This window comes from Vigna umbellata, chromosome 7 (genome assembly GCF_029865625.1).
Source record: "Vigna umbellata cultivar VRB3 chromosome 7, Vumbellata_1.0, whole genome shotgun sequence".
NCBI classification, from domain to species: Eukaryota; Viridiplantae; Streptophyta; class Magnoliopsida; order Fabales; family Fabaceae; genus Vigna; species Vigna umbellata.
The window spans coordinates 13,041,383-13,069,377 of record NC_142171.1 but is presented as its reverse complement, the minus strand read 5'-3'; the positions used below and the strand labels follow the sequence as shown (position 1 = coordinate 13,069,377).

The following is a 27,995-nucleotide window of genomic DNA, read 5'->3' as shown; positions in this document are numbered from 1 at the left end:
TGAGTTTATCTTCTTCTCTAGGAATTTCAATCTAAAAAACACCATAATTCTTAGATTTTGTTTCATTGTAAGAAAAATAAATACAAAAGGCTGAAGAATCTATGCTCTAGAGTTAGGCTCCTCCAAATTAACCATCACGGTTCTCTATCCATAAAAGCAAAAAAAAAAGAATACCCTCCTTATACTCCCCACATTATAAAAACATATTTCCTTAACTACAAAACTCGCTTTAACAACGATTAAAACAACCCTCAAAGGTTTTCGAACTGCCATAAATATCGATGTTGTTAAAAGTCTAACAAAAACAAAGAAAATTAAAATAATCATAGTTAGAAGTCTCAAACAATGATTATTGTTATTGGAATGTCACTAAAAGTCATCCAAAAAAAGATAAAAACCAAATAATATGTTGCATATCACGACGAGATTAATAAAGACAAACCTATCAAGAAGAGTTGAAAACAATCTCCATATGAGTGTTAAAAGGAACATAAGATTTCCATGGACTAATCATTTGCTTGTTTGTGTAGAGATAAATTAGAAACAGTAAACAAATCTCTTTGAATGAATGTAAAGTAGCAACTATAAGTGAAGAGGAGACCCGTAATGAGAGTTTTGCGGCACATTATGGAGAGCTTTACGGAGTAACCTCGCAAAGCGGTGTGAAAAACCTTATTACATGAGTTTTACAACATGATGCTTTGTATTTGGTAGAGGTTTGCATGAGTAGTTCGCAATTAGTGAAGGTTTGTAGAGGTTTACCACTGATGATAACAATGTCTGTGAGATGCAAGGGAAAGAGAAAATAAAAATGCATAAGAAAAAAAAAAGTCAAATAAGAGATACACAAGTGAAAGAGAGTATTTTCTTTTACAAAAGTGATGATTTTTTATATAACTTGTGTCATTTATGCTTTTTAATGACATTTATTTTATTTAGAGAATCGTTATTGAAAAGTTTACAAAAGCAATTTTATCATTTTGTATTTTATTTTTATTACAGTGACTTGTTAAACATTATTAATAGATTTTGTGAAAAATCATTTTTGCACTCATATTCGTATTTTTCTTTCTTCTATCTATCTTCCCTTCCTAGTAGTCATGTCTATTCACAATCTATATTATACTTTCTCACATATATCCTTCTTTGTCTCGACACGTGAATTAGTTCACGAACTAGAACTCACTGGACGTATTACCTCTATGGACCATAATCATTACATATTTGTTTTCACTTATTATATTCATATTCTTAATTCTTAATTATATGCTTCTAATTAAGAAGAGTTATTAATAAGAGTTATCTTATGCGCATTATAATACATAATGTAGGAGATAAATAATATGATTGATTTTATCTCATTGTTATTTAACTTGTTATATTAATAATAATTTATTCAAACAATAAAATACAATTAAGATATCTTGAATACGAGTATGTTTTAAATTATAAACATAATAAATCATTAAAATTTACCAAACAAAACTTTCGTTATTTATTTGTGAATAAGAAATTATCTAAATAGTTTGAAAAAAGAATTGAGCTAATTTGATCTAGTTTGGTATCGTTCGAATTATCTTTTCCATGAAAACTTCTTAGAAATAAAAATATGCAGAAAAATTAAATAAGTTTTATATACACATGATAAATTAGAAAAAAGTATACGAGAGAACTTGTATATACGTATAAACTAATTTTAATTTATAAAAAATCTAATTTTAATTTTTTTTTTCATTCTATTTTCTTAAAACAAAAGTTCCTTATATTGCATTTATTTGTCTCTAGACAATTCTAGGGTCCATTTTATTCAGATTAAAAAAATAATTTACAACACTTTTTAAATATTTTTTAAAAGCTTGTTATTTTAATTTGTCGAAAGTACCTGAATGTGTTTTAAGTTCTTTTATTTCAACATTTTAATTTTTTGAGAAAAAAACTTTTGAAGTGACAGAAGAAATCTTTTTCTCTTCGCCGAACCATTCTGATATTGGTTTTTCTATTTTCTTCCCAATGCAGCAATAAAATTACCAAAATATGAGTGGTGGAGGGTGATGCTGCAACTCTAACCTCAAATAACTACATTTCCTAGAAGCATCCATTATGTTCTTAAACAATGTCCACTGCACTCAAAAACGACGTTCCAAACCCAATGTCCATGTCACCAAAAGCCACGTATTAATAATACCGCAGTACTTCCAACCCCACTTCTGTGGCTTTTGATAAATTCTTTAGTCAATCCACAGATTTTCCTTTCACTTTTTCCACACTATAAAACACCGTCTCACCTATTCAATCCAACCAAACACCTTGAAACACTTAGTTTTCTGTTGTCTTGTTCCCCTTTAACACTCCTACTAGTCAAAATGGCTGCCTCAATGCCAACCTTTGGAGCTGTTAACATGGCACCGGTACTATGTTTATGTCAGATTAAACTCTTCAAACCTTTGTGTCATCGTCACAACGTGTTTTGTTTCACTTATAAATTATGATGTTGGTCTGGTCCATGTTTTTAATACTTTTAGCTTACTATAGACTATAAACATGCCGACATAAATATGCATGATGCAGTTGCCAATCATAGTATATGTGCTTTATTTGTGTAAGTTTGTTCAAAGGAGTAGATTGTGAACTTGTTTCTGTATATATAAAAATGGGGGCTCTTTAGAATTTTGGTGATCAAATATGTATTTGATTTGTTTTTTCTATCTGGGTGTGTTTCAATTTCTTGTGAAGGATGAATCTTGCTGTTGAATTTGGGGTTTATGGCTCATTGGGGTAAAATTTTGTGCAGTTGAAACTGAATGGCTCTAGCAGTGGAGTGACAGGCTCTGCATTCTTTGGAATCTGTTTGAAGAAAACCAGTTCTGTGAGATCTAGCCAGAAGAGTGTGTGTGGGAATTTCAAAGTTTCTGCAGAGATTGAATATGATGAGGAGAAGCAGACTTCAAAGGATAGATGGGGAGGACTTGCTTATGACACTTCCGATGACCAGCAGGATATCACTAGAGGGAAGGGAATGGTGGACACTCTCTTCCAAGCTCCCATGGAGAGTGGCACTCACTATGCTGTCATGAGTTCCTATGATTACATCAGTGCTGGTCTTCGCCAGTAAGTTGTTGCTTTGAACTTAACATGGCCAATAAATAGTTGGAACATTAAGTTTGGATTGTTTGCATTCTGTAAACATGATGAATGTTAATGGACTTATTTTTCAGGTACAATTTGGACAACACCATAGATGGCTTCTATATTGCTCCTGCATTTATGGATAAGATTGTTGTTCACATCACCAAGAACTTTTTGTCCTTGCCAAATATTAAGGTTCCTCTTATTTTGGGTATTTGGGGAGGCAAAGGTCAGGGGAAATCATTCCAATGTGAGCTTGTCTTTGCCAAGATGGGAATCAAGTAAGTTTATTTATTTCCATTCCAATATGTATTACCCGATTTGGTAGGAAAAGGATAGAGATGCTGTGTTGGTTTAGACTAAGATGCATCCAAGATGAACCAAGAGTGTATTCGGCTTATGGTTAACCATGGTTTGGACCACTGAAAAACCAATTTCTTTTCACTTCTACACAATCTATGGCTTGTCCAAAATAGTTGTTCCCAAATTGTTATAGATCCTACATCGATAAGACCAAATTATATAATATATAAGACCAAATTATATAATATATAAGTGAGTGTAAGTTTCATCTTAAGCAGGTTTAATAGAATAGAATTAGACTTAAAAGTTCACTTATTAAAATCTTGGGTTAAGGATTCTTAGTTTGTAAGAAAATGTATCCCTAAGTCGATTTTGCTTCCTTAGGGTTAAGGATCTTCAGAACAACCAAAATTATGTTCAAATACAGCTCAACTGAGACTTTTACAATGTAAACATGTTATCTGTGCATGGAACTCAATATTCAGTCTGCAAACCATGGTTTGGGACATACAAAATTACAAACCACAATCCAAAACTTCCTTAACTCTTTGTCTTATTGGCTTTGTGTTCAGCCCCATAATGATGAGTGCTGGAGAATTGGAGAGTGGAAATGCTGGAGAGCCTGCTAAGTTGATCAGGCAAAGGTACCGTGAGGCAGCAGACATTATCAGAAAAGGAAAGATGTGCTGTCTCTTCATCAATGATCTTGATGCTGGAGCTGGTAGGCTTGGTGGAACAACTCAGTACACTGTGAACAACCAGATGGTGAATGCAACCCTCATGAACATTGCTGACAACCCAACCAATGTCCAACTTCCTGGCATGTACAACAAGGAGGAGAATCCCCGTGTTCCAATCATAGTCACTGGCAATGACTTCTCAACATTGTATGCTCCTCTCATTCGTGATGGTCGTATGGAGAAGTTCTATTGGGCACCTACTCGAGATGACAGGATTGGTGTCTGCCAAGGCATTTTCAGAACAGATGGTATCCCAAAGGAGGACATCATCAAGCTTGTTGACACTTTCCCTGGCCAATCTATTGGTAAGTCATAACTCAATTCAAGTTTCAAGCTAAAACTATCTACTTAAATATGTTTTATCCTTGTAAATCTAACGCTTTTTTGGTGTTAGTTCTTAGTCAACTTTAATCCCTATATTTAGAACAAATGTGCTTTGTATCCTTTACCCTGAACTGAAATTTGACGACTTTTCTAATAGTTAAGACCTGAAAAGAATAAAATTTAAACAGGGACTTGTCACAAGAATGTTATGTGCCAATATCAGAAACATATTTAAACCAAACTTCTATTTGTTAATTCCTTATCTTCATTTGCCATAGTGGATGGAATGTGATTCCATGCTAGTAATATAAGCTTTTACTGACACCTCTTTGGTTCCTTGTCTGGTCATTCACTATTTTGTTCTTTGTCTGATTAGCATCTCAGTTTTGCATAGTAATGGTTTTGCACATCATTTTAATTAACAAGAAGACACCGTAGAAGTTTCAGGCATTGGTGTCAAATTGCGTGATGGCATGTGAATAATCCACTGCTTGATGGAATTGTATGCAGACTTCTTTGGTGCCTTGAGGGCCAGAGTGTATGATGATGAAGTGAGAAAGTGGATTTCTGGGGTGGGAGTGGAGAATGTTGGGAAAAAGTTAGTGAATTCAAAGGAGGGACCACCAACTTTTAAGCAACCACAGATGTCTCTTAGCAAGCTCCTTGAGTATGGAAACATGCTTGTCCAAGAGCAAGAGAATGTGAAGAGAGTTCAACTGGCTGACAAATACCTCAAAGAGGCTGCACTTGGAGATGCAAATGAAGATGCCATGAAGACAGGAAACTTCTATGGTTAGACCCTTGATTTGATCCTAAAGTTCATGATGGGAAAACTGTTTCTGGCTTCAGGATTATGTTGGAGTAACCATTGATGATGAATGAACAAGACTAAATTAAGGTTACCATAAATGTTTGGTGCAGGACAAGCAGCTCAGCAAGTTCATGTTCCTGTTCCTGAAGGCTGCACTGACCCTGCTGCAGAAAACTATGATCCAACAGCCAGAAGTGATGATGGAAGCTGCACATATACACTTTAGGTGATGATTCTTAGGTAAATTTGGAGCAGATACGGAGATATATGATACAGAAGAATAAAGAATGTTATCATGTTTTTCACATTTGCATTCACTTCTTTTATGTATGTTGTAGATATTTGAAACCTTTTGTGTTTGGTTTTATGGGTGGCAATGAGACATCTTATAGCTATCATAGTTGAAAACGTCCTTTCCTTTGGGTTTCACTGTTATATTGCCAAGTTTGTAAATCAAAACTTTAGTTGTACTAATAATGTGTATGATAGAATACTAAAAGAAAATTATGTGTAACATTAAAGTTATCACAATCAGATAATACTAATAAGATTTTAACTATTTACTATATTCACAGTAAGATTTCTTATAGTAGATGGTTGACCTTATAGATTTTTTCTTGACAAAGGATATAACAAAGAAGCAATCTTTGAATAACTGAATAATTATGTATAATAACAATGTTAAAAGTTATTGAAGAAGGTAATATTCTTACTTTATAAGGTAATATTCAATTATTCATTTATTTTAAGATTATACCATGTATTTACAAGGTAATATGCAAGAGTTAAACTATCTTAATAATACTGTTGAATAATGTACCCACCATTTCTACTTTAAAAATAAATAAATAAATATAATTTTAATCCTATGTAATCTTTGATCTAGTATCTACAAAATATTTTCTTTATTTTTCATTCTTTAAAACTTGAAATTGTTGTCTGTAATTTTTATAAATGTATGAATTTATCTTTTAATCTTAATAGAACATTTTCTTCTCTTTTATGCTGTCAAAATTTAAAACATTAAATTTAGATATCCCATAAATGTAAAAAACTTACTAAATTTAGAAAAATTAAATTTTGTGGATTAAATAATCTGGAAGTTGTTTCTATTTTTTTCTTAAGAAAATCCTTTTCACCTGCAAGCAAACCATCTACACATTTTTTTCTAAATTGTGGAATCTCAATGATGGGTACAGTATTAAATGGGAACACCCCCACATTCTTAACCCATATTTCTTTCTCAACGCAATTTTTGCTTTCAAATCATGCAAAGTCGTGTTACCCTGAATTGAACGAACACTATTCAAATTTGATGTTCTATTGTTTCCTTAAAAGCTGCAATCCAAAAATTTCATATTGTAGTGTAAAACAAACTATGACTGCAGAACTATATTTAAAAATCTTTTTTAACTATCGTGGAAAACATTATTTAAAATATGACATAAATAATGTTTCCCGTTACTAAGTTAAAAAGTTACTTCGAAGGTTTCTTATAGATAGTTTAAGCCTCAGTAGACATTATGAGAGTAATCAATCTACTAAAACTATATAGTAAAAGTTGCATATCATCCGCTTAGAGACTTTGTTAACCTTTAGCAAAAGTTGATTCAAACAATTTTCACATTTCTTTTTCATAAAAGAAAAAACACGTAAGGATGATATTATTTTCTTTTGATATCCCTTCAGAGAAAACAACCATATGGAGTGTGTCCTGATTCAATGTATCTGTACGAAGGAATCACAATCACATAAATATTTTACTCACAATATCCATACAACATATATTTTCTTAAATATTTCATTTATTGTTGTTTACTTAAAAGCTGAAAAAATATATGATTCATCCGATAAACATGTTGAAACTTTTTTCTATCTAATCTGATTATAAGGACTAAAAAACTCTTGATCTAGTAATTTGTTACCTTATAACCCAATCCAACCAAACAATGCTATTTATTTAGTTTGATCTGATTTATTTATATACTATTTGTAACAGCAAGTCGTGTTAATCCTATTAGATGTAAACCATATTTATGAAATTTTTTTAATTTTAAATATTTAATGAAATTTTATTTATAAGATTTTAATTTGATAATTGATCAGATACACTAATAATTCACATGTTAAAGATAATATTATTGATGGACTAATATTTTTTATGCAATAATTTGATTGATGGGACCTTCTAGGTTAGAACAATATTATTATTACGTTAGTTATATATATAGAAGAGTAAACTATGCAGTCGGCAAAGTGAAGCATAGCTAAGAAGAGGCATGGGAGAGGTAGAGCCTGCTTTCATCCAAGAGCTGCAACACAGACCAAAGTTGTGTGTGATCGAAGCTGAAGAAATTCCTGTGATAGATCTCTCTCCAGTAACGAAGGAGGCAGTTTCAGAAGCATCTTCCATTGAAAGGTTGGTGAAGGAGATAGGGAGTGCGTGCAAGGAATGGGGTTTCTTCCAAGTAATCAACCATGGGGTGCCCCTCAATCTGAGAGAAAACATTGAGAAAGCTTCAAGGATGTTCTTTAGTCAGAGTATGGAGGAGAAGAGGAAGGTTAGCAGAGATGAGAGGAATGCGATGGGTTATTATGACACTGAGCACACCAAGAACGTTAGGGACTGGAAAGAAGTGTTTGATTCTGTAGCCAAAGACCCCACTCTGGTTCCTCTCACTCCTCATGAACACGATGATCGACTCACTTACTGGACTAATTCCTCACCTCAGTACCCTCCACACCTCAGGTAATTCATCTTTCCTTTGTCTCACAGTTATCAGACTGTTATCTCAGTATCATATCATATGTACATATGTATGTGTCATGGGAAAGGTATAAGTATTCATATATGTGGTCACCTTTCAAACAATATTAATTTCAATTTAATGGAAAAAACTAAATTAAGTCCTCTTAAATAAAAAGAAAATCAAAGTAAAGATTTTGTTTTTTAACAATCATATTAAATAAACTCGTTAAATATTGGGATAAAAAATCTATAAATAATTAGAATATTGATGTGAGAAAAGATTTGGTAGCACTCAAAGTTAATTTGATGCAACAACTCTTGTTTTTAATTGATGCTATTTGATAAACACCCTTCATCATTTTAAGTTTATATGGTGTTTATGGTGATTAAGTAAGCTCAAAAAAGATCGTCACTAGACATTAAGATAACTAAGGTTATCTAGATGTGAATGTTCATTTTCAAAGATCTAGAGAAGGAGAGGATCAAGTAATGGAAACTAAATCAGGAATAAATACTAGAACACAAGTGTTGAATATAAATGAACACATAAATAGCCAAAGAGAAGAAAATATGAAGAAAAAGATGACGTGAAAGAGGAAAGGGAATGAAAGGGAATAAGGTGATAGCACCCACTTGAGGGGCACTAGAGCTCACCAAGTAGTAAAAGCCATCAGTTGAGCTCTAGGCTCAATATAAGACAAGAAAACATGACACTCTTAAGAGAACACACACACAAAGGTGGTCAAGTATAAGGTAATCTTACTCTAAATATTCAACCCTTACATAAGTCTAGAAGAGCTCCTTTTAAAATTGATGGTGAGGGGTCTCTTAGAAAAAAAAAGGCTATAAGGTGCACAAGTAAAAAGAAAAACTAAAGTTCTAGAATTTATGTCAAAAAGAAGGTGTCTTGAAAAGGAGAGAACCATAGCTTGGCCATAAAGCCTTCATATTCATCTATTGACCTTCTAGAAAAGGTAAACTACTCATGCTTTCCATGTGTGTCTTATGGTGTTTGGCTTCAAGTACTTCTTCACTTCAAATAGTGTTATCCTCCTTCAATTGGCCCAAGCTTGACCCATAAAACAAACAACCCAAGTCAAATATCAATAAGTCAATTCAACTCAAGTCAACAAGTTAACTCAAGATCAATTTGTAAGTTATATATTCTTATCAAAGTTTTCACTTGGTTCCATATATATATATATATATATATATATATATATATATAACTAAGTTGACTTAGTTAAGTAAAAAGAGAGCGCAATACAAAGATGGGTGATGAAAAGATTTCAATTAAAACACCTCACTTTGACTATCTACTTATGATCATTGAACTCACTTGATAGAAAATCTTTTTCATGTTAAGGGTCTATAAAACTTGGTAGAAGTTAGTTTTAAGGAACATTGTGTTAACTTATGCAAAGTTGCAATAGTTAGACAACATAAGAATAAAATATCATTAAGTCAAGTATTATCTTTTTCAGGCCATTAAGAGGTAATTTTTTAATAAGTAGGCATATGAACAATTGTTTGGAATTTCCTAAAACTAATATTTGGATGAATTTATCATTTTTTAAGTTTTTGAAGAAAGTTTGAAGTTTGAAATGAAAGAATTTGAAACCATTATTACACATTTTGCCTCAGTAATGATAATGTCGAACTAAATGAGAAATGATGAAGAGGATATGACTAATTTACTTAATTTCTGATTTTCTATTCTAAATAGAAGTATATAGAGTAAGGTTAGTTCTCGTTGGGTTAAAAAAAAATATTTTCCAAATAGTTTTTTAAAACTACTTAAGTCTTGATTTTATGAACATAAATATGCAAAAGTCAATGTTAGTCCATGATAGACCCAAAATTTCAAAAATATTTTTGTTTCTTATATACAATCTTTTCTTATTATTTCATATAAAAATAAACATTTAAAAAATCACATCTATTTTGCATATTTGATTAAAGATACTATCTTCGAACAACTATTGTAAGGTACTAGCTAACACCTTCTTTAAACATAACTGACTCCCAGACTCAATTCAGATTTCGAAGACCCTACTTTATCTTCATGATTTTTTTGTAGTTTTTCATAATAAAATACGATGACAACTCTAAAACCTATGTTGTTTTTTAAAATTTACATTTTGGGTTTATCATCGCATCACAAATTCAGTTACGACAAAAAATAGTGAAGAATTCTTCAAACATTCACAAAGCAATTTACCCATGTTGTGGTTTTGATTAATGATTCAAAGGAAACAAACAATCTCCATTGATGAGCTACAAATCTCTTCGACTTGGATGGAAGGGTTTGTGAGTGATAATGAGTTGAATGAAGAAGAACTAGAGGTGCAACATAGTATGAGTAACAATCCAACTTTTTTCAAGACAAATTGAAGTGACAGATTTTCAAGACAAAATTAAACAAGTTTAGCAAATTGGATAAATATATAGTACGATTAGTGACAAATGGGTACTTCCAACAAGATGAAACTAATTATTATGAAGATTTTGCCTTTGCCTTTGTTGCATGCACAAATACAATAAAGATGAGGTGACACTTGCAACATGCAAAGTAAGGGACATATTTTAGTTGGGTATGCATTCCTTTCTGGAGAACAATTTAAAATATGTACATTGAACAACCTAAAGTAAAAGGAATAGTTCAATCATAGGATATGCAAGTAACACAAAACTTTGTACAATCTAAAGTAATAAAATAGTTCAATCATATAGAGTCTCACTTTATGTAGGAAGGATTTCAAAAATGCCTAAATGAGCAAAAAAATTTCATTAAAAGAAATATTGAAGGTAACTTATTCAACAATAGCATTTATGTTAATGATTTTACTTAGTAGTGATGATAAAAACATGATAAATGAGTTCACACTAGTAAAAAAACTATTTTTTAACACGTCCTATACACTTCGGTTTTATAAAAACCGAAGCATAAAAAAATGCGGTGACATTTCTGTAATAATAGCGAAGTTATATACCTCGATTCAGAAAAACCCAAAGTAGAAAGGTAATATTGCCTCGGTTGTAAAAGTAACCAATGCCTATACTCATGCCCAAGAAACCTCTCTCTTCTACAAGTAAGTCAGACTTATCGTATGCAACCTTTTTCAGAAAAAGGCTATTGCCTCGATTTTCAAGGTAATCAATGCCTATACCTGCGCAAAGTTATAGAAAGGTCATGAGTAATTATAGAAAGGTTTCTTTTAGACAATGGAGGTAAAGTTGAAGTTTGTTCATGTAGTTCGGCTTCCGAAGAGCAAAGAACTGAAACCCATCCTTGAAGCAGCCAAATCGAACTACAAGAGATTATTCTCAAGTTGATACCCATCAATCACAATCAAAGTCCTCGGCTTCTCACCATCATTCACAAACCCGAGACAAAGCACCTCATTGCTCACACTCACCATCGAGTTCGCTCTGAAAATCCTCCAAATCGTCTTCTGGTTGAGCATAACCCCTAACCGAGTGCCCACCACATTCTCACTGCTGAAACACACTTCAAACAGTGCCACACAAACCACCCTCGTTATATTCCTTGCAACAGATGCTTTTACAAAAGCCTTCGTCACTGCTTTGAAGATCGAAGCCTCCAACACGATGTATAGGTTAATGGAATTAATCTTGGTTCCACCAACGTCGTTGTTGTTTATGGATAGCAAAGTCGTGTTAAGGGGCACAACTTTTTCGTCAATTCTGATGGATTTCACGCTGATGAAATACTCGGCGGAGGGTTCTCCCTAGGAGAAAGCGGAAGCGGTGCTGACGGGGTTGACTAACAGAGGGGTGAAGGTGAGTAATTGAGCGACGTCGATGTTGTGGAGTAGAACGTAAGGGTCGTCGCCGAAGAAAGCAACGCTTTTTGAGGATGAGAGGCAGACGACAAATTTCCTGTGGAAGCTGAATGCGGAAGCGAACTGTGAGCGAAGAGTGATTTTCGTCCTGCCGAGATTCTAGTGGCGAGACCTTGGAGTAAGAAGGTGGGGGCGCGGGAAAAGAGGAAGCGGGAAATGGTGACGTTTCATCCCGGGTTGAAGTCGTTAGTGGATTGGACGGAGACAGTATCTTCAGCAAGCTCGCTAGAGGTAGCGGTGTAGGTGATGGTGTTGTCCGGCGTGAGGCCGCACGTATTGTTGTTGCAGCCGGGTCTGGGGGCGGAAAGGCTACATATTGCCTTTTGAACCGAGGCTTAAAGTCATTCTAAAAAAAATAAAAAAAGCAAAAATCATACTGCTTCGATTACTTTGAACCGAGGCAAAAAGGAGTAGACTTTTTGCCTTGCCTGTATATGTCTCGGTTCAGGAACCGCTACCTATGGACAAAAATAACCGCTGTCGTTTCCTCTTACTGCACTAGTGTTAAGAACTCTACTATGCAGTTTTGACATGGCTATCCTAGGAAAGGTGAAATTCTTAGCATTGAACTTTTATAAAAATCAAAAGGAGTTGTTTTTCAATCAAAAAAGATATGTTAATGATATATTGAAGAAAGTTTGGAATGCTTCAGAGAAAACATCTAAAAAGTCCAATTGTTTTAAGTTCTAAGATTAACAAAGGTGTTGATGGTATAACTGTAGATTACATTTGTTTTAAGCAAATTGTTGCAAGTTTGGTGTGTTTTACAATTACAAAGGCTTATAGTGTTTAGTATAAGCTTAATTAATAGGTATAATTTAAAACCAACTCAGTTGTATTTACAAGTTGTAAAATGAATTTTAGTGTGGCTTTGGGATTTTTACAAAAGGAAGAGAAAAAGACTTACTTGCTTTTGCAAATTCTTATTATACATATGAGACGAAAAAGATTCTAAAAGTACATTTGAATATGGTTTCTAACTGAGCTTTGGAGCAATGTCATGGATATGTCTAAAGTGTAACTAATAGTTGTTGAAGCATAATTTATTGGTGATGTCGCTTGTGCATGTAGAAACTTAAATCATGTTCAATAAGATAACATTGTAATAATGTGATAATAATTTAATCACTAAACCTTTTAAAAAAAACAATAACATAACTTGAGCTCTCTAATAAGCTCTAGAATATTACGGGGATGTTTGATTGCGACAAAATTAACTTAATATTGCAATTGGTTTAGAGAAGGGAACGAAGATGTTTGTTAGAAAATAAATTATTATTATTATTACTATAACTTAAAATAAGGAAAGGTTGATGATGTTAAAAGGTAAAAGTTAACTTGTTATTAATATTATTATAAAGAATGAAGAGAACTATAAGAAGAGGTATATGTTGTTACACCTTTCAAAGCCTACTCTTTAGCTTTCCTAATTCAATAAAATTATCAATTAATTTGCAAGTTATATGTATTTTTTATTAATTCTTTCATTTTGGTTAAAAGAAAGTTTTTCTTTCCTTTTGTTTTTGTAATTGACTATGTGAACATGAATATGTGTAGGAGTACAATCAAAAAGTACGTTGAAGAGACAGAGAAATTGTCCTTTAAATTAATGGAGCTTATAGCTTTGAGCTTAGGCCTTGAAGCTAAAAGGTTTGAGGAATTTTTTGTGAAGGATCAAACTAGCCTTTTTCGTCTTAATTATTATCCTACATGCCCTAGTCCACACCTAGCCCTTGGTGTTGGTCCACACAAGGATGTCGGAGCCTTAACCGTTCTTGCACAAGATGAGGTTGAAGGACTAGAAGTGAAACACAATGGAGACTGGATAAGAATTAAACTCATCCCAAATTCCTTCATTATCAACCTTGGTGATATTGTTCAGGTACTCTATTTCTTTACCACTCCAAACAACATTCTTTCAAAAACTACAAAGATTAGTTTACCCATTTTAGCCAAGTGCTTTATTTTTCTTTAAAAAGTCATTTTTAATCCTTAATATTTGTGGAAAATGATAATTATTAGATTAAGCACCCAAACAGATTAATAACAAATGAGCAATAATCCTACAATTAATTTAGCAATCCTTAATACTTCATAAAACATTAAGCGAAAGCATACCTAAATTGACTTTTGGGAATAACATATATCAAAGTATTTGATCTTTCAACTGTATAACAACTTAAATTGTCTCTTGAATTTTTCTTCTTGTAGAAACAAAGAGAAAGAAACAGAAATATAATATATGCATTGAAAAGCTCGTTGAATTAAATTCTTATTTCATAGTGAAATTTTGACTTGATGATTGCGGTTGTGTGTGATTGAAGGTTTGGAGTAATGATGCATACGAGAGTCCAGAGCATAGAGTGGTGGTAAACTCTGAGAAAGAAAGATTTTCCTATCCATTCTTCCTCTTCCCTGCACAGGAAACTGAAGTCAAGCCTTTGGAGGAGTTGATAAATGACCAAAACCCTTCCAAATATAGGCCATACAAATGGGGCAAGTTTCTTGTTCACAGATTTAGCACCAATTTCAAGAAACGAGAGGTGGATAACATTCAAATATTACATTACAAGATAAAATAATAGTATATAATTAACGTCATTTGTCTTATGTCTGTAAAATTCTGAATTGGGAATAATATGTAGCACTGTTAATCCAAAACATCATTTCTGAAGTGAATGACGGTCAAAATTTGATGCGAAATTTCTAGTGGGTTTTATGTATGCAATATTATCAAATAATAAACACCAAGTGCCATGTTTATGTATAAAGCTGAAATTCTATTGATAGTCATTTAATGAATTATCTTGGAGTAAGTTCCAGTAGAATTAGTTATACTATTGAAATAAAATCATTATCACCTTTTGAAATACTTAAGTCCAATTAACTGGTAACGCATCTTACCTAAGATATCCTTTTCACCTTTGTTTTTTAATTAATTCATTCAAAGGGTTTGAAATTTGAATAAGAAAATTAAAATTAAAGTAAAGAAGGTTTTGAAATTTTCTTTTGTAGGAATCCCATTTTTTTTATTTCTTTTTAATAAAGCTTTCAAAATTTTACTTTCTTTTTCATATTTTTACAAATCATAAATTAAAAACTAATGAAGAAAGTATATTAAAAAGTAACAAATCTATAGTTAAAAAATATTGTCTTAAATATAATGTTTAGATTACATTTTTTAAGTTAATAAAGTTAATTTAACATTACTTCAAAATTTAAATGTCTTAAATATAATGTTTAGATAAAATTTGAAATTCTTTAATTTTAAGTAATTTAATTTGTAACAAAATTTTAAAATTTCAATTCTTTCAAAATTTCTTGCCGAAACAAAATTTCTTACCAAAACAACACATTGTAATACAACATTTCAAATTCTCTAAAAAAATAAACCACCCTCTTAAAATACCTTATCTAATCATGCTATTAAGAAAATTCTATTCAGTCACTTAATCTAAGGTTTCACATAAGGTTTCGCGTACCGATTAATCAAGTAAACCATACGATTATAAGCACAACGTATTGACATTGAACATAGAAATTTATTTAGCCACTAGTCAAATTCTCAGCACTAAGCTTTCTTAATTATATCAAATAAAAGATACAATAATCATAAATGAAAACTAAGACTTGGGTACTTATTATGTGTTCTTAGGAACAATAACACTTCTAAATATCACAAACACCCTTAAATCACTATAAATGGTGGCTTTAGGATGTTAACAAGTGAAAAGGAAGAACCAATCTGCTTGAGGAACAGTTTAATTGTCAACATCTCAGTGGTGGACATTTCTCAGACTTCACCATCCCAGAGCTCTTCAACGGTCTTATAGGCACCATAGTTATCATCAACAAAAAATGTGCCCTTAACTAGCCTATCCTGCATGACCAAATTCTGTGTTACCTCAAAAATTCAAACTTTAAGGCCACTTCCGGCATTATAATGCTATGGTACACAAGCATAATACAAGGTAGTTAAAGATGGTAAGGAACTACGTACCAAGAAGAGAGACCAGAAAAACTAGATTATACCAAGGGCGTGTTTAATTCCTTTGTACCACTTTCTATTTTGTTTTACATAACAAGTACTCACTCAACAATCCATTAGTCATCCAGAATCTTCCATGTTTTGAAAAATTATCATCCAAAATCTAAAAAGTTTTGAAAGTTATTTCAAAGTAAGTAGTTAGAAATCTAAAAGAACAGAAAGTTCCTCTTTTTTTTGTCTTTTTCAACTCTTCCCCAATTATACACTGTGTCTTGCAACCTGGTTGATTGCATTTTGAAACTATAAATAGTTTTGAAAAAAGGAAATTAAACACAACTTAGGTAAGGTTAATTGAATCTTTAAAACTAGAAAAAGTTTTTGACAAAATAATTAAACACACCCAAAGTAACTAACTAACTACTTGCCTGCTTAATTTCAGAGAACTTGGCCATTAGCTCTTCTGGAATAGACCAGTCAAAGACATCGATGTTTTCCTTGATCCTGGATTCAGTAGTACTCTTTGGCAGCACACTTTGACCTGATTGCAATCCCCACCGAAGGGCCACTTGAGCTGGTGTCTTCCCCAGTTTCTCTGCAGTCTCTACGACAACAGGATTCTTAAGAATGTCACTTTTCAGATACCCTGGTGAGCCTAGTGGAGAGTATCCCTGAAAAGAAATTTGTCATATATACAAACAGTTAGAATGCAAATATCAGAAGAATAAAGAATGGTTGTTGAGTATAAACCAGATTCATTTTCAACTAGCCCTGTAGACAATTTCACCAAAAGTGATAATTTTCTTTTCAAGTGATAGTTTATAGGAATAATATGCTTTTATTTAGGTGAAAATACCAAGAAATATGTATCATACGTTCCATACTTACAGATATATGTATTCCTTTGGATTCACAAAATGCATGCAACTTTGGCTGCTGCCATCCCGGGTGCAATTCCACTTGGTTAACAGCAGGAGGCACTCTTGCTATATCCAACAAATCTTGAAGCTTCTTTGAAGAGAAATTGCTCACTCCTATGGCTCTAGCCTTGCCAGATTCATAGAGTGCCTCCATTGCTCTCCATGTGCTGGGAATGTCTGGTTGATCCATATATTCTTTCTTGAATCCAACTGATCCACTTTTCATGCGGACTGGCCAGTGAATCTGCAGCATAAATCAGTATAGTTTGTATGAAGGAAGAGACTCAAGAGGATACTGAATGAAAAGGAATGAACCCAGATAATCAAAGTTAGCAGCATTATATTGATGAAACCATTGAACTTTGTTCAATAGAGAAAGCCTTACTTGTAAAATAATGCTAACAATATACTTAGACCCTCTTTTCCAAGGAGACAATAATATCCTATTGATTGAAATCATTAGTCCCAATATATGGGTCTCCTTTCTCAAACTAGCAGGAAATCCCATAATATGCACCGACACCAACTAAAGAAAGTTGATTTTAAGCCAAAAATTCCAACCAAACTAGTAGAAACCACACTAATTTCAACTAATAAGAAAAGGTGTGTTAAAAATATTACATCAATTAGAAATAACGCCAATGTACAATATAGAAGTAGGGAATCCTTATTTTACAAGTTGACTGTGTAAGGATAAGTTAAGTTTAAACTCATCTTTCAATATGGTATTAGAATCTATCATAGTAGGTTTTCTGAACATAGCTATAGGTCCATCTACAAGATGCATTGGAAATTTTATATCAAGATAAAACCAAATTCGAGGAAATAAGTAGGGGAAATCCTTACCATACAAGCCATACAAGCCAATTTTGTAAGATTAAATTAAGCTTCAATTCAATTTCTAATAAAAATAATGTCAAAACGGTGTATTGCTAGTTTGCTACACTTCTTTAATTTGAATGTGCACTTATCTTCACCCAAATCGCCAGAGTCCACATATTAATAATGCTTACCAGATAAAGATCAACGTAGTCAAGTTGCAAATCATGTAATGTTTTATCCAATGCTTTTGGCACATCTTCTGGAGCATGATCATTACACCTGAAAATATAGCCAACAAAGCAAAGGATCTCCACTCAGCAACGAAACACAACCTTTTCCAACTTCAAAAAAATAGAACACAATTATCAAAAGATAGCAAACCAGAGTTTGGAAGTTATCCAAATGTCCTCACGCTTCAGTACACCATCATCAAAAATCTTCTTAAGCGCAGAACCAATCTGTGAAAACCAAGATTCAAAATAAAAAGTCAATTAGCTACCAAAATTGACTGAGTTCTCACTACTTTTCTATTTGTTTTCAAAACCAAACTATATAGCACCAAAAGCATAACCTAAGATATCCCACAATTAACAATTTTTTCACACTTCACATATTATTACAAAGCAAAAAGGCAATAATACAAAGTTAATAACTGAAAAGATAAAACAGCAATGAACCCTGAGTTATAAATGTTATCAACTTGAATTATTTTTATTACCTCTGCTTCATTGTTATAAGCTTTAGCACAGTCAATGTGCCTGTATCCAACCTGAAAAACGGTGACCCGACACCAAAATCAGTCATAACTCCCACATAGGAAAAATCGAAACAACAAACATTGTTCCCAAAACAGATAAATCCAAAAACCTATGCTAAATTTTATTTCTCTAATAATAAAAAATAAATCCACTACAAAAATGATATTTTTATTCGTAGTTTGAAAAAAAGTACTAAAAATGATTAACCCCATCGGAAAAACAAAATGGTGACAAGCTATTCCATCAAGAAGATGTGAATCTGTTATTAATCCTGGACTTCCTAAAGAAGTAAAACCCAACATGCAATAACTTTTGGTAACACAAATTTTCTTTGGGTATTTTTATTATAGAAAAAGGGGAAAATGTTAATTGAAGTGAGGTTTTAGTTACCTGAATGGCTGTGGTGACAGCTTTTGCTACAACTCCTGGTTCAGCTTGCCATGTGCCTAACCCAACGGAAGGAATCTTGGCCCCTGTGTTCAACTCAAAGAATTGGATTAACTTAGCCATTTTTTTTCTCAATGGTGATAGGAAGCACAATTAGGTAGAAAAGGATCAAAACACTGGTTTTGGGTGGTTTGACTATTGTCTGAGTTCGATGCAAATTATGTATTAATAGGCAAAAACATGAACATGAAGCAGTGATCGGTTGAAAGTGTGCGTTTTGGAGGATTAGATTTGCATGGCCAGTTCTTTTATTGTTTCGTGCAGTCCGACAAGTAGAGTCGTTGGATGAAAATCTACGGTTCAGATTTTGTATTGTATACCGAATGTGAACCGTGGGATGCTTATGAATGGTTTGAGTGAAGTGAGTGTGGGAACAAGAGAAAAGAGTAACTGTAGGGAATTCTGATCCACGGTGCTAGGTCTTCGCTTGAAAAACAAAAAGCTGATATGTGCACATACGTCATATTCGAAGTGAGAAAATTCAATGTTAATAGTGAAGACGGCACGCCTTCCAATATGCATTAACGGTTACCCATTTTGTATTTGTCATTCCAAAGTTCGTAATAATATGTGTTTCATCTTTTTCTTTTATCGAGATCATTTGGTTTACCTTTATCTACTTGTGTACATGTTTGACGTTGAAGTAAGATTTTAATGAATAAACTTAATTGGTCAAAATTCAATTAAGCTAATATTTATATTTGTAGCTTATCTCTACATTTATTTACATATTTTATCATATGGATCTTAAGTTGATATTGCCACTAATATTAATGTCTATGTTAACCCAATAACCCAACACCACATAGATCCATTTAACCTGCTTCATTTATAATTTAAAACAAATAGATCGAACGGCTTGATTATCCTTTCAACACCGTTTGATTAATACAATATGTTTACCGTTGGTGCTGCTTTATCGTATAACCTATCGACCGATCCTCCACTGTACCATACAATTTGTATTCTAAAGACGTTGATGGATGAATATGTAAAATTAAAATAAAGATATTTTATATAAAATTAGTACTAAAAATTCCTCAACATAAATGAAAATTATTATTATAAATAAAATAAAAATATATAAATTAATAGAATTATGTAAAATAATAAAAAAGATTTAGACACGTTTCTGGGTTAACTTGATATTTGTACAATTGATTTTGTCACTCGGTCATAAACTTGATATTTGATTAATTAATAAAAAAAACTTGATATTTATAGAGAGACATTTTTTTTAATTTAATGAATTAATTTGTTACGTGGTCATTTTAAAATATGTTGAATAGAAGGAAAACGTAAAAAGTGACAATGATTTTGAGTTCAATGTGTCTTTGTCGTTTAGCTTGAGAAACATCTATGATGAAATTATTTACGTGGTTATATAGTCACTGTTTAATGATTGTTGTAGTTAGATCTCAATACGCGGATTAGTCAACCTCTTTATGCATATAAGCTCGTAGTACATATAAGTTTAAGCTCATACTCGTATAAGCATGTAATCAATCATATATAACTAGCATTTTAAATTAATTTTCAATTTTGTAAGATTGCATTTGCTATGTATAATATGTGGATGTGGATTAAATGAATCAACCAACTTTAAAAAAATAAATTGAAATATTTCAAAATTTATTTAAACCATTCAACAAATAAAAGTAGGAAAGGTGAATTTTGGGTTAAATTGAACCAGAGGTTGCAGGTAACTGTTAAACATCCTTTTTTTCACAATAAGGCTAACAAAATCAGAAAATATTCTTAGTATAGAATAGGAAAACCGAGTATTGAATTTAAGGAATTGGTTCATATTATGTTTATATTTGTATATTTAATATTGTTAAAAACCACAAAAAAAAAAATGCAATGGGGAAATTAAAAATATGAATGAATGAATGAAACTATCTTGAATAATCTAAATCTATGACAAATATAAGATGCAGAAGAAGCTTAAATGCCCATAACAATAATGTATTATATGATGCAATGCATGTATAGAGATTAAATGTTAGAACTTTCAACAGAAACTATAACTCCGTGCAAAACCTATTTTTAGTGGAATGCTAATGCAGATGCAGGTGTGCTAATCCTAGAATGGACCATGATATAATGCCTAAAATGCAGTGCACATACTAAACCAGAGAAGTTAACTAAAAGACACAAAATAAGGCTAAGGTTGACAACAAAAGAGTATATATTGAATTAAGCCAAAGAAGTTAAATTAAGCCAGCAAAAAATATGCTAATCACAAGATGATCAAATTGAATATGCAGAAATTGAAAGATACAAGAAAGAAAATTACAAAACCAGTGTCCTCAAAGATTGTAGAAATCAATCATCATAGCAAAAATCAGAGTTGATTATTACATCTGTCTACCTAATTGAATCTCAATGTGAACCTTTTGAATAAAACAAACCCACTTTGGGTCCTGTAGTTCCCATTTCGGAAACTGGAATTGTGCACGTTCCCATCCAATCATTCAAACAAATCAAAGTAATTCACTTCTGATTTCACCATTCCAGAGTAACGAAACTAAAACAGAGGGCTCTAAGAAAGTAAAAGTGAATCAAACACTAATTTACTAAAAGAAAACAAAGAATTGTGCAAGAATTGAACAACCACGACAAAACCAAATTAAAGCAAGAAAGACATTAAGATTAATGCATTAAAGATATTACAATGTACGAAAGATTAAAAACTCAAAATGTACAAAAAGTAACCACTACAAAAAAAAACATGAATTACCCAATATGTTGAAAACAACCAAATTTCGTTGATAATAAATGTTTTTGGACAAATTATCAACTATCAGATAAATCCGTTAATAATAAAACTATTGGTAAATAACATTGTAAAATTGAATGAGAAAAAAAAGACAATATAGAGAATGAACTGTGCATTGTATTAAATTTTGAAATAAATGTGCAAAAACGTTACACTGAGTTCTCAAGGTTGCTTTGTACTCTTGAGTATCTTCAATGGTTGCCCTCTATACCGTAGGTCAAGAACTCCTACAAAGGTTATTTTGCACTTATTGTTATTGGACTCTTGCTACTTACCAATGTTGAACTCAGTATAATCGAAACTTCTCTCGCACACGAGTCTAAAAGGAAGAATTATTCTATGAAGAAGAAGAAATTGAAAGAAAGGAAAAAAAAATTTCACTATTTTTGTGTCTACTCTCAATTTTTCATGTCTACATTTTCTCATCACCGAAGACCCTGTTTTCTACAAAAGGGGAAAAACAAAACTAAATCTAACCCTAATTTGTATTTCAGAGGAAGAACAAAACTTCAGACCTAACCTTGCTCTCGATTTTGATTTACAGACTTCAAAAAGTAGCACGTCAAACCTTCTTGACTCAATCCTAGTCACGTGTGCTTATTGGTTCAGTAATTTCTAGCACCTTTGGTCCAGGTTTCAAGCTCTTCTTCTCTCACTCAAACTTAGCTCGCCTCAATACGGTTCCCACGACTCCTATCTTTGAAATGCACAAAAGTTGACGTCCAGTTAGGTTCACTGTTAACCCTTACTAAACCTGTGTATTTTGATGGGGCTTGGTCCACTCTAAGCATTGATGGTCCAAAGGCTTAGTTGACCAAGGTCGACCCCTTTTAATCAGCGATTTTTCTACAAAACTTAAAATTAGACAAGGGTTAATGTAAAAAATTGCAAAACAAGAAACCTATCTAAGCAAAATTCACATTAAATTTTATTTTTATTCTGATTTTTCTAAAAGAGAAAGACAATTTATTCAAAAGACACTCTTAGGTATTAAAAACACAAAATTAATCACATTTTTACAAAATTACTATTTTTACATCTTAACTAAATTCTAACCTAATTCTAAAGATTTATAAACAAATAAATAAAAAAGGAGTTTTTATGAAAGAAAAAGAACAAAAGACCATAACCTATAAAGTTGGAAGGTAAAACTTATTTTGAATAGATTTTAAAATTATTTTTGCAATTTAGTGCTAGACGTTATTTGCAAGGATTAAACGGTCTTCAGATAATGTTGAACACTTCAGGATTTTTAGAAGTGTTTATGATGGCATACCCCGTAATCATGACCAAACACTTTCAAGTAGAATTGAAGTAATTTTGGAAGCTGAGCCTAAACTCTTTCTCTTGGACCATCTTGGGACTATAAGGAGCTACTAGAGTAGGAATAATTTTGGGCCTTGTATTTTGGGCCAAGTAGTCTAGGATTTGTTTAGGCTTTGTATTATGAGTCAAGTAGTGTAGGATTTATTTTGAGCCTTGTATTTTGGGTCAAGTAGTGTAGGATTTTTGAACCACTTGGGTCAACAAAAGTCAAGGCCCAATGTTGACCCAATGTGGACATCCATAGTGAGTGTTGACCAAGTGGTCAAAGTTTTTAACCTAGCTTGGTGGACAAGAGTGTGGGACGTCCCACCTATTTGAGTATGGCCATGTGTCATGTTCTCATTGAAGAACATTTCCCATAATTAGTGGTCACATGTCACTCTAGGAATGAAGAGGATTTTTCATAGGTAGTGGCCACATGTTCTTCTCCTATTGGAGAAGATTTTTGTTTTTGTCTCCAAGTTAGGTCAAGCTAGTGTTTTCAGGGTTTTGCTTCTACATTTTAGAGACATATTTAGCCTAGATATAGAGGTGTCCCCCATCTTATATTTACCTTTGAATTTAAGTAAAGTTATGTTACCATTTGTCATAATACTCATCTTAGGTCATCAAAGACTAGAGCATGCATCGGGTCTCCTCTAGCCACCTTCCTCTAGAGTTGGTCTAACCTTTCTAAGAGCACCATAAAATACCACTCCATCACCATTATCCTCAAGGTCCTAAGTCACCTTCTCTATATCCCACCAAATCCGACACCCTTTGAACCTTTTCACCATGACTATAGCTTCTCTTTTAGCTTTGGTCTAACCTAGCTAAGGAGGTTGTTATCATTTGGTATCAAGAACTTTGATTTTATAAGAGCTAAGTTTCTTGGTCCTTACTTATCCTTTTATTTTCGTGAGGTTAATGTTATTTCCTTAAATTTCTTGTTATGTTTTTTCTTTACTCGTATTTATCTTTTCATGGTTCTAGGTTTTTGTTTTCCTTTGGAACCATTTGACCTTTTGGCTTAGGTTTCTTGTTTGATTGTGTGCTTTTAAATTTTTTCTGGGTCCTTTGTTCATTTTGGTTTGGTCATATCACATATTTTGGGTCATTTTGATTTTCAAATCCATCTTTGTCGTCTAGAATCATGTTTAGTGCTTTTAATGTCATTTCTTCTTAGTTTACCTTTTAATCCTTAAGGACAAGGATTACCTTAAGGAGGGAGGATTGATGCAGGATCACATATTAGTTTTAGAATAGGGAGGCATAAAAGTAGTTAGTTGTTAACGGTAACTGAACTATATAGCAGTTTCCGCATTAAGGGATATGTATTCTTCATTCTTTTGTCAGAAAATGCTCACTGTACACACTACAAAATTACAAAGTCAAATAGTGTGTAAAACAACATTATTCTGTCTAATATAGTATTTGAAGAAAACATAGTTCGTTTCCATTCAGTGATCAAATTTAAGGTTTCACATCCCAAGAAAGTACACATTCGATAATAAGCAAAACGTATTGACATTGTAGATATAAATTCATTTGGCCCCTAGACAAATTCACTGCACTAAGTTTTCCTATATCAAATAGAAGATACAATAACCATACATGAAAAATAAGTCTTGGTTACATATTTTGTGTTCTTAACAATAATAAGGAAGAACCAATCTGCTTGAGGAACAGTGTAATTGTCAACATCTCAATGATAAACATTTCTCATACTTCACTCACCATCCCAGAGTTCTTCAATGTTCTTATAGGGACCATAGGTATCGTCAGTAAAAGATGTGCCCTTAATTAGCCTATCCTGCATGACCAAATTTCTTGTGTTAACTCAAAAAATCAAGCTTTAAAGCCACTTCTGGCATTACAATGCTATGGCACACAAGCATAATACAAGGTAGTTAAAGATGGTAAGGAATAGTTAACAGTATCAGCAAAATCAAGGGATATGGGAGGGTGGGAATCAAATGAATGAGGATCATGAGACAATTGAGGATTATTATGTAAAACTAGAAGCCACTCGTCTATAAATAGTTTTTGAAAACAGAAATTAAACACACCTTTGGTAAGGTTAATCAAAAACCTATCTGCTTAATTTGAAAAGTTTTTGAAAACTTTTCATTTGGCCACTAGACAAATTCATTTGGCCCCTAGACAAATTAGCCATTCGTCTTTAAAGCTAGAAAAAGTATTTGAAAACTTGCCTGCTTAATTTGAGAGAACTTGGCCATTAATTCTTCGGGAATAGACCAGTCAAAGACATCAAAGTTTTCCTTGATCCTGGACTCAGTATTACTTTTTGGCAGCACACTATGACCTGATTGCAATCCCCACCGAAGGGCCACTTGAGCTGGTGTCTTCCCCAGTTTCTCTGCAGTCTCTACGACAACAGGATTCTTAAGAATGTCACTTTTCAGATTCCCTGGTGAGCCTAGTGGAGAGTATCCCTGAAAATAAATTTTTCATATACACCAACAGTTAGAATGCAAATATCAGAAGAATAAAGATTGGTTGTTGAGTATAAACCAGATTCATTTTCAACTAGCCCTGTAGACAATTTCACCAAAAGTGATCATTTTCTTTTCAAGTGATAGTTTATAGGAATAACATGCTTTTATTTAGGTGAAAATACCAAGAAATATGTATCACACATTCCATACTTACAGATATATGTATTCCTTTGGATTCACAAAATGCATGCAACTGCGGCTGCTGCCATCCTGGGTGCAATTCCACTTGGTTAACAGAAGGAGGCACTCTTGCTACATCCAACAAATCTTGAAGCTTCTTTGAAGAGAAATTGCTCACTCCTATGGCTTTAGCCTTGCCAGAGTCATAGAATGCCTCCATTGCTCTCCATGTGCCAGGAATGTCTGTTTGTTCTAGATATTCTCTCTTGAATCCAACTGCTCCACTTTTCGTGCGGACTGGCCAGTGGATCTACAGCATAAATCAGTTTGGTTTGTATGAAGGAATAGACTCAAGAGAACACTGAATGAACAGGAATGAACCCCAGATAACCAGAGTCAGCAGCATTACATTAATGAAACCATGGAACTTTGTTCAATTGAGAAAGCCTTATTTATAAAATAATGCTCACATTGTGCTTTTGGACCCTCTTTTTCCAAGAGACAATATCCTATCGGTTGAAATCAATTTTGTTATGGTATTATTAGGTAAGCTCTATATAAGTGAGTTAAGTTTAAACTCACTTTTTAATACTGTATCAGAGTCTATAACAATAAAATTAGTTAAACTTATAGTATCACCCGCAATTAGATCACTTATAGGATCTAGCCTCACATATAAGATGTATATATTTCTGAACAAAAGGATGTGTTAAAAATTCTACATCAACTAAAAATAAAACCAAACTTACAATCTCTAAGTGAGCTCAATTCTCACCTTAAAGGTCAGATTTGAGGGAATGATTTAAGTCCAAACACACTTTCCAATAAAAAGATATCAATAGGTGTATTGCTAGTTTGCTACACTTCTTTAATTTGAATGTAGCAGTTAATTTTCACCCAAATCGCCAACCCGAATTCAATATCAGTAAACATAATGCAAGCTTACCAGATAGAGATCAACGTAGTCAAGTTGCAAATCGTGTAATGTTCTATCCAAAGCTTTTGGTACATCTTCTGGAGCATGATCGTTACACCTGAAAATATAGCCAACAAAGCAAACGATCTCCTCTCAGCGACCAAACACACAATCTTTTCCAACATTCTCAAAATAGAACGCAACTTTCAAAGGACAGCAGACCAGAGTTTGGAAGTTATCCATAAGTCCTCACGCTTCACCACACCATCATCAAAAATCTTCTTAAGTGCAGAACCTATCTGTAAAAACCGATATTCAGAATAAAAGGTCAATTAGCTTCCCAAATTGACTGAGAGAGAGCAAAGGAAATGTTACAAAATCAATAATTCAAAAGATAAAATAAATGAACCCTGAATTATAGAAGTTATCAATTTGAATTATTATTACCTCTGCTTGATTGTCATAAACTTGAGCACAGTCAATGTGCCTGTATCCAACCTGAACAACGGTGACCCGACACTAAAATCAGTTATCACTCTCACATCGGAAAAATTGAAAGAACAAAAAGGTTCCCAAATCAGATAAATCTAAAAACCCCATGCTAAATTTTATTTCTCTAGTAATATAAAATAACACCACTATAAAAATTATCATTTCACAGAGCCTCATTTCTTTCACTTCGAATGTAATCCGTGGTAAAAACAACTAACACCATAGGACAAAATGAAGACACAAAATGTTGACAAGTTATTCCATTAACAAGAGATGTGGATATGTTGTTAACACTAGACCAGTTAAATAAGTATACACAAATCTATCCATTGAGTAACACAAATTGGGTAGATTGTACTATTGAACAAGGGAAAAAAATTAATTGGAATAAAGTTTTACTTACCTCAATGGCTGTGGTGAGAGTTTTTGCTACAATTCCTGGTTCAGCTTGCCATGTGCCTAACCCAACAGAAGGAATCTTGGCCCCTGTGTTCAACTCAAAGAATTGAATTAACTTAGCCATTTTTTTTCTCAATAATGATGATCACTCTGAAAAATATCCTAACACTAGTTATGGGTAGTTTCACTATGTTCTGAGTTTGATGCAATTTATGTATTTATAGGCAAAAACATGAGCATGAAGCAGTGAAGGGCAGACAGTCTGCAGTTGTGTGAATTAGATTTTCTGTCGTAAGTTTTATTATTATCCTGTGCAATCAGACAAGAAGAGTCGTTGGATGAGAATCTACGGTTCAGGTTTTGTGTTGTGTAGTGTATGTGAACCGTGGGATGGTTATTAATGGTTTGAATGAAGTGAGTGTGGGAATAGGAGAAAGACGTAACTGTAGGGAGTGAAGACTCTGGATAGCGTAAAGCTGATATATGCACACACGTCATATAGGAAGTGAGAAAAATCAGTGTTAATAGTGAAGAAGGCACGCCTTTAATATGCACAAAACGTTAACCAGTTTCGTACTCGTTATTCAAGTTCAAAATGACTTTTATTTTTA

General features: G+C 32.9%; 4 protein-coding genes and 1 pseudogene across 4 annotated transcripts; 2 read left to right on the top strand and 3 right to left on the bottom strand.

The window, feature by feature from the left end:
- Positions 1-2,247: 2,247 nt before the first annotated feature.
- Positions 2,248-5,739, top strand: LOC124842150 (ribulose bisphosphate carboxylase/oxygenase activase 2, chloroplastic-like). Its single transcript, XM_047318574.2, has 6 exons — positions 2,248-2,408; positions 2,792-3,108; positions 3,216-3,407; positions 4,002-4,474; positions 5,004-5,285; positions 5,415-5,739. The coding sequence occupies exons 1-6, from the start codon at positions 2,364-2,366 to the stop codon at positions 5,528-5,530; spliced, it is 1,425 nt and encodes a 474-aa protein (XP_047174530.2). The 5' UTR covers positions 2,248-2,363; the 3' UTR covers positions 5,531-5,739.
- A 1,803-nt stretch (positions 5,740-7,542) lies between these two features.
- Positions 7,543-14,724, top strand: LOC124842152 (jasmonate-induced oxygenase 2-like). Its single transcript, XM_047318575.2, has 3 exons — positions 7,543-8,053; positions 13,477-13,801; positions 14,244-14,724. The coding sequence occupies exons 1-3, from the start codon at positions 7,584-7,586 to the stop codon at positions 14,499-14,501; spliced, it is 1,053 nt and encodes a 350-aa protein (XP_047174531.2). The 5' UTR covers positions 7,543-7,583; the 3' UTR covers positions 14,502-14,724.
- On the bottom strand, positions 8,060-12,452 carry LOC124842149 (putative aspartic proteinase GIP2 pseudogene; annotated as a pseudogene).
- Positions 14,725-15,441: 717 nt separating the features above from the next.
- LOC124842154 (NADPH-dependent aldo-keto reductase, chloroplastic-like) lies at positions 15,442-19,039 on the bottom strand. Its single transcript, XM_088094901.1, has 7 exons — positions 18,795-19,039; positions 18,365-18,415; positions 18,028-18,104; positions 17,838-17,925; positions 16,793-17,068; positions 16,333-16,575; positions 15,442-15,799 (listed from the first exon to the last, which is right to left on the bottom strand). Exons 1-7 carry the CDS (start codon positions 18,912-18,914, stop codon positions 15,713-15,715), a joined length of 942 nt encoding a protein of 313 aa, XP_087951027.1. The 5' UTR covers positions 18,915-19,039; the 3' UTR covers positions 15,442-15,712.
- A 5,407-nt stretch (positions 19,040-24,446) lies between these two features.
- Positions 24,447-27,580, bottom strand: LOC124830344 (NADPH-dependent aldo-keto reductase, chloroplastic-like). Its single transcript, XM_047304022.2, has 7 exons — positions 27,389-27,580; positions 26,941-26,991; positions 26,716-26,792; positions 26,524-26,611; positions 25,612-25,887; positions 25,152-25,394; positions 24,447-24,751 (listed from the first exon to the last, which is right to left on the bottom strand). Exons 1-7 carry the CDS (start codon positions 27,506-27,508, stop codon positions 24,668-24,670), a joined length of 939 nt encoding a protein of 312 aa, XP_047159978.1. The 5' UTR covers positions 27,509-27,580; the 3' UTR covers positions 24,447-24,667.
- Between the last annotated feature and the right edge of the window lie 415 nt (positions 27,581-27,995).

Bases quoted from the DNA above. Each gene is read 5' to 3' on its own strand.
- LOC124842150 (XM_047318574.2), top strand. From the start codon at position 2,364: ATGGCTGCCTCAATGCCAACCTTTGGAGCTGTTAACATGGCACCG. The intron at 2,409-2,791 runs GTACTATGTTTA...AATTTTGTGCAG, and splicing joins GAGCTGTTAACATGGCACCG to TTGAAACTGAATGGCTCTAG. The intron at 4,475-5,003 runs GTAAGTCATAAC...AATTGTATGCAG, and splicing joins TTTCCCTGGCCAATCTATTG to ACTTCTTTGGTGCCTTGAGG.
- LOC124842152 (XM_047318575.2), top strand. From the start codon at position 7,584: ATGGGAGAGGTAGAGCCTGCTTTCATCCAAGAGCTGCAACACAGACCA. The intron at 8,054-13,476 runs GTAATTCATCTT...GAATATGTGTAG, and splicing joins CAGTACCCTCCACACCTCAG to GAGTACAATCAAAAAGTACG. The intron at 13,802-14,243 runs GTACTCTATTTC...GTGTGATTGAAG, and splicing joins ACCTTGGTGATATTGTTCAG to GTTTGGAGTAATGATGCATA.
- LOC124842154 (XM_088094901.1), bottom strand. From the start codon at position 18,914: ATGGCTAAGTTAATCCAATTCTTTGAGTTGAACACAGGGGCCAAGATT. The intron at 17,926-18,027 runs GTTTGCTATCTT...CTATATTTTCAG, and splicing joins TGGATAACTTCCAAACTCTG to GTGTAATGATCATGCTCCAG. The intron at 16,576-16,792 runs GTAAGTATGGAA...ATTTCTTTTCAG, and splicing joins CCAAAGGAATACATATATCT to GGATACTCTCCACTAGGCTC.
- LOC124830344 (XM_047304022.2), bottom strand. From the start codon at position 27,508: ATGGCTAAGTTAATTCAATTCTTTGAGTTGAACACAGGGGCCAAGATT. The intron at 25,888-26,523 runs GTAAGCTTGCAT...TTTATGCTGTAG, and splicing joins ACTACGTTGATCTCTATCTG to ATCCACTGGCCAGTCCGCAC. The intron at 25,395-25,611 runs GTAAGTATGGAA...ATTTATTTTCAG, and splicing joins CCAAAGGAATACATATATCT to GGATACTCTCCACTAGGCTC.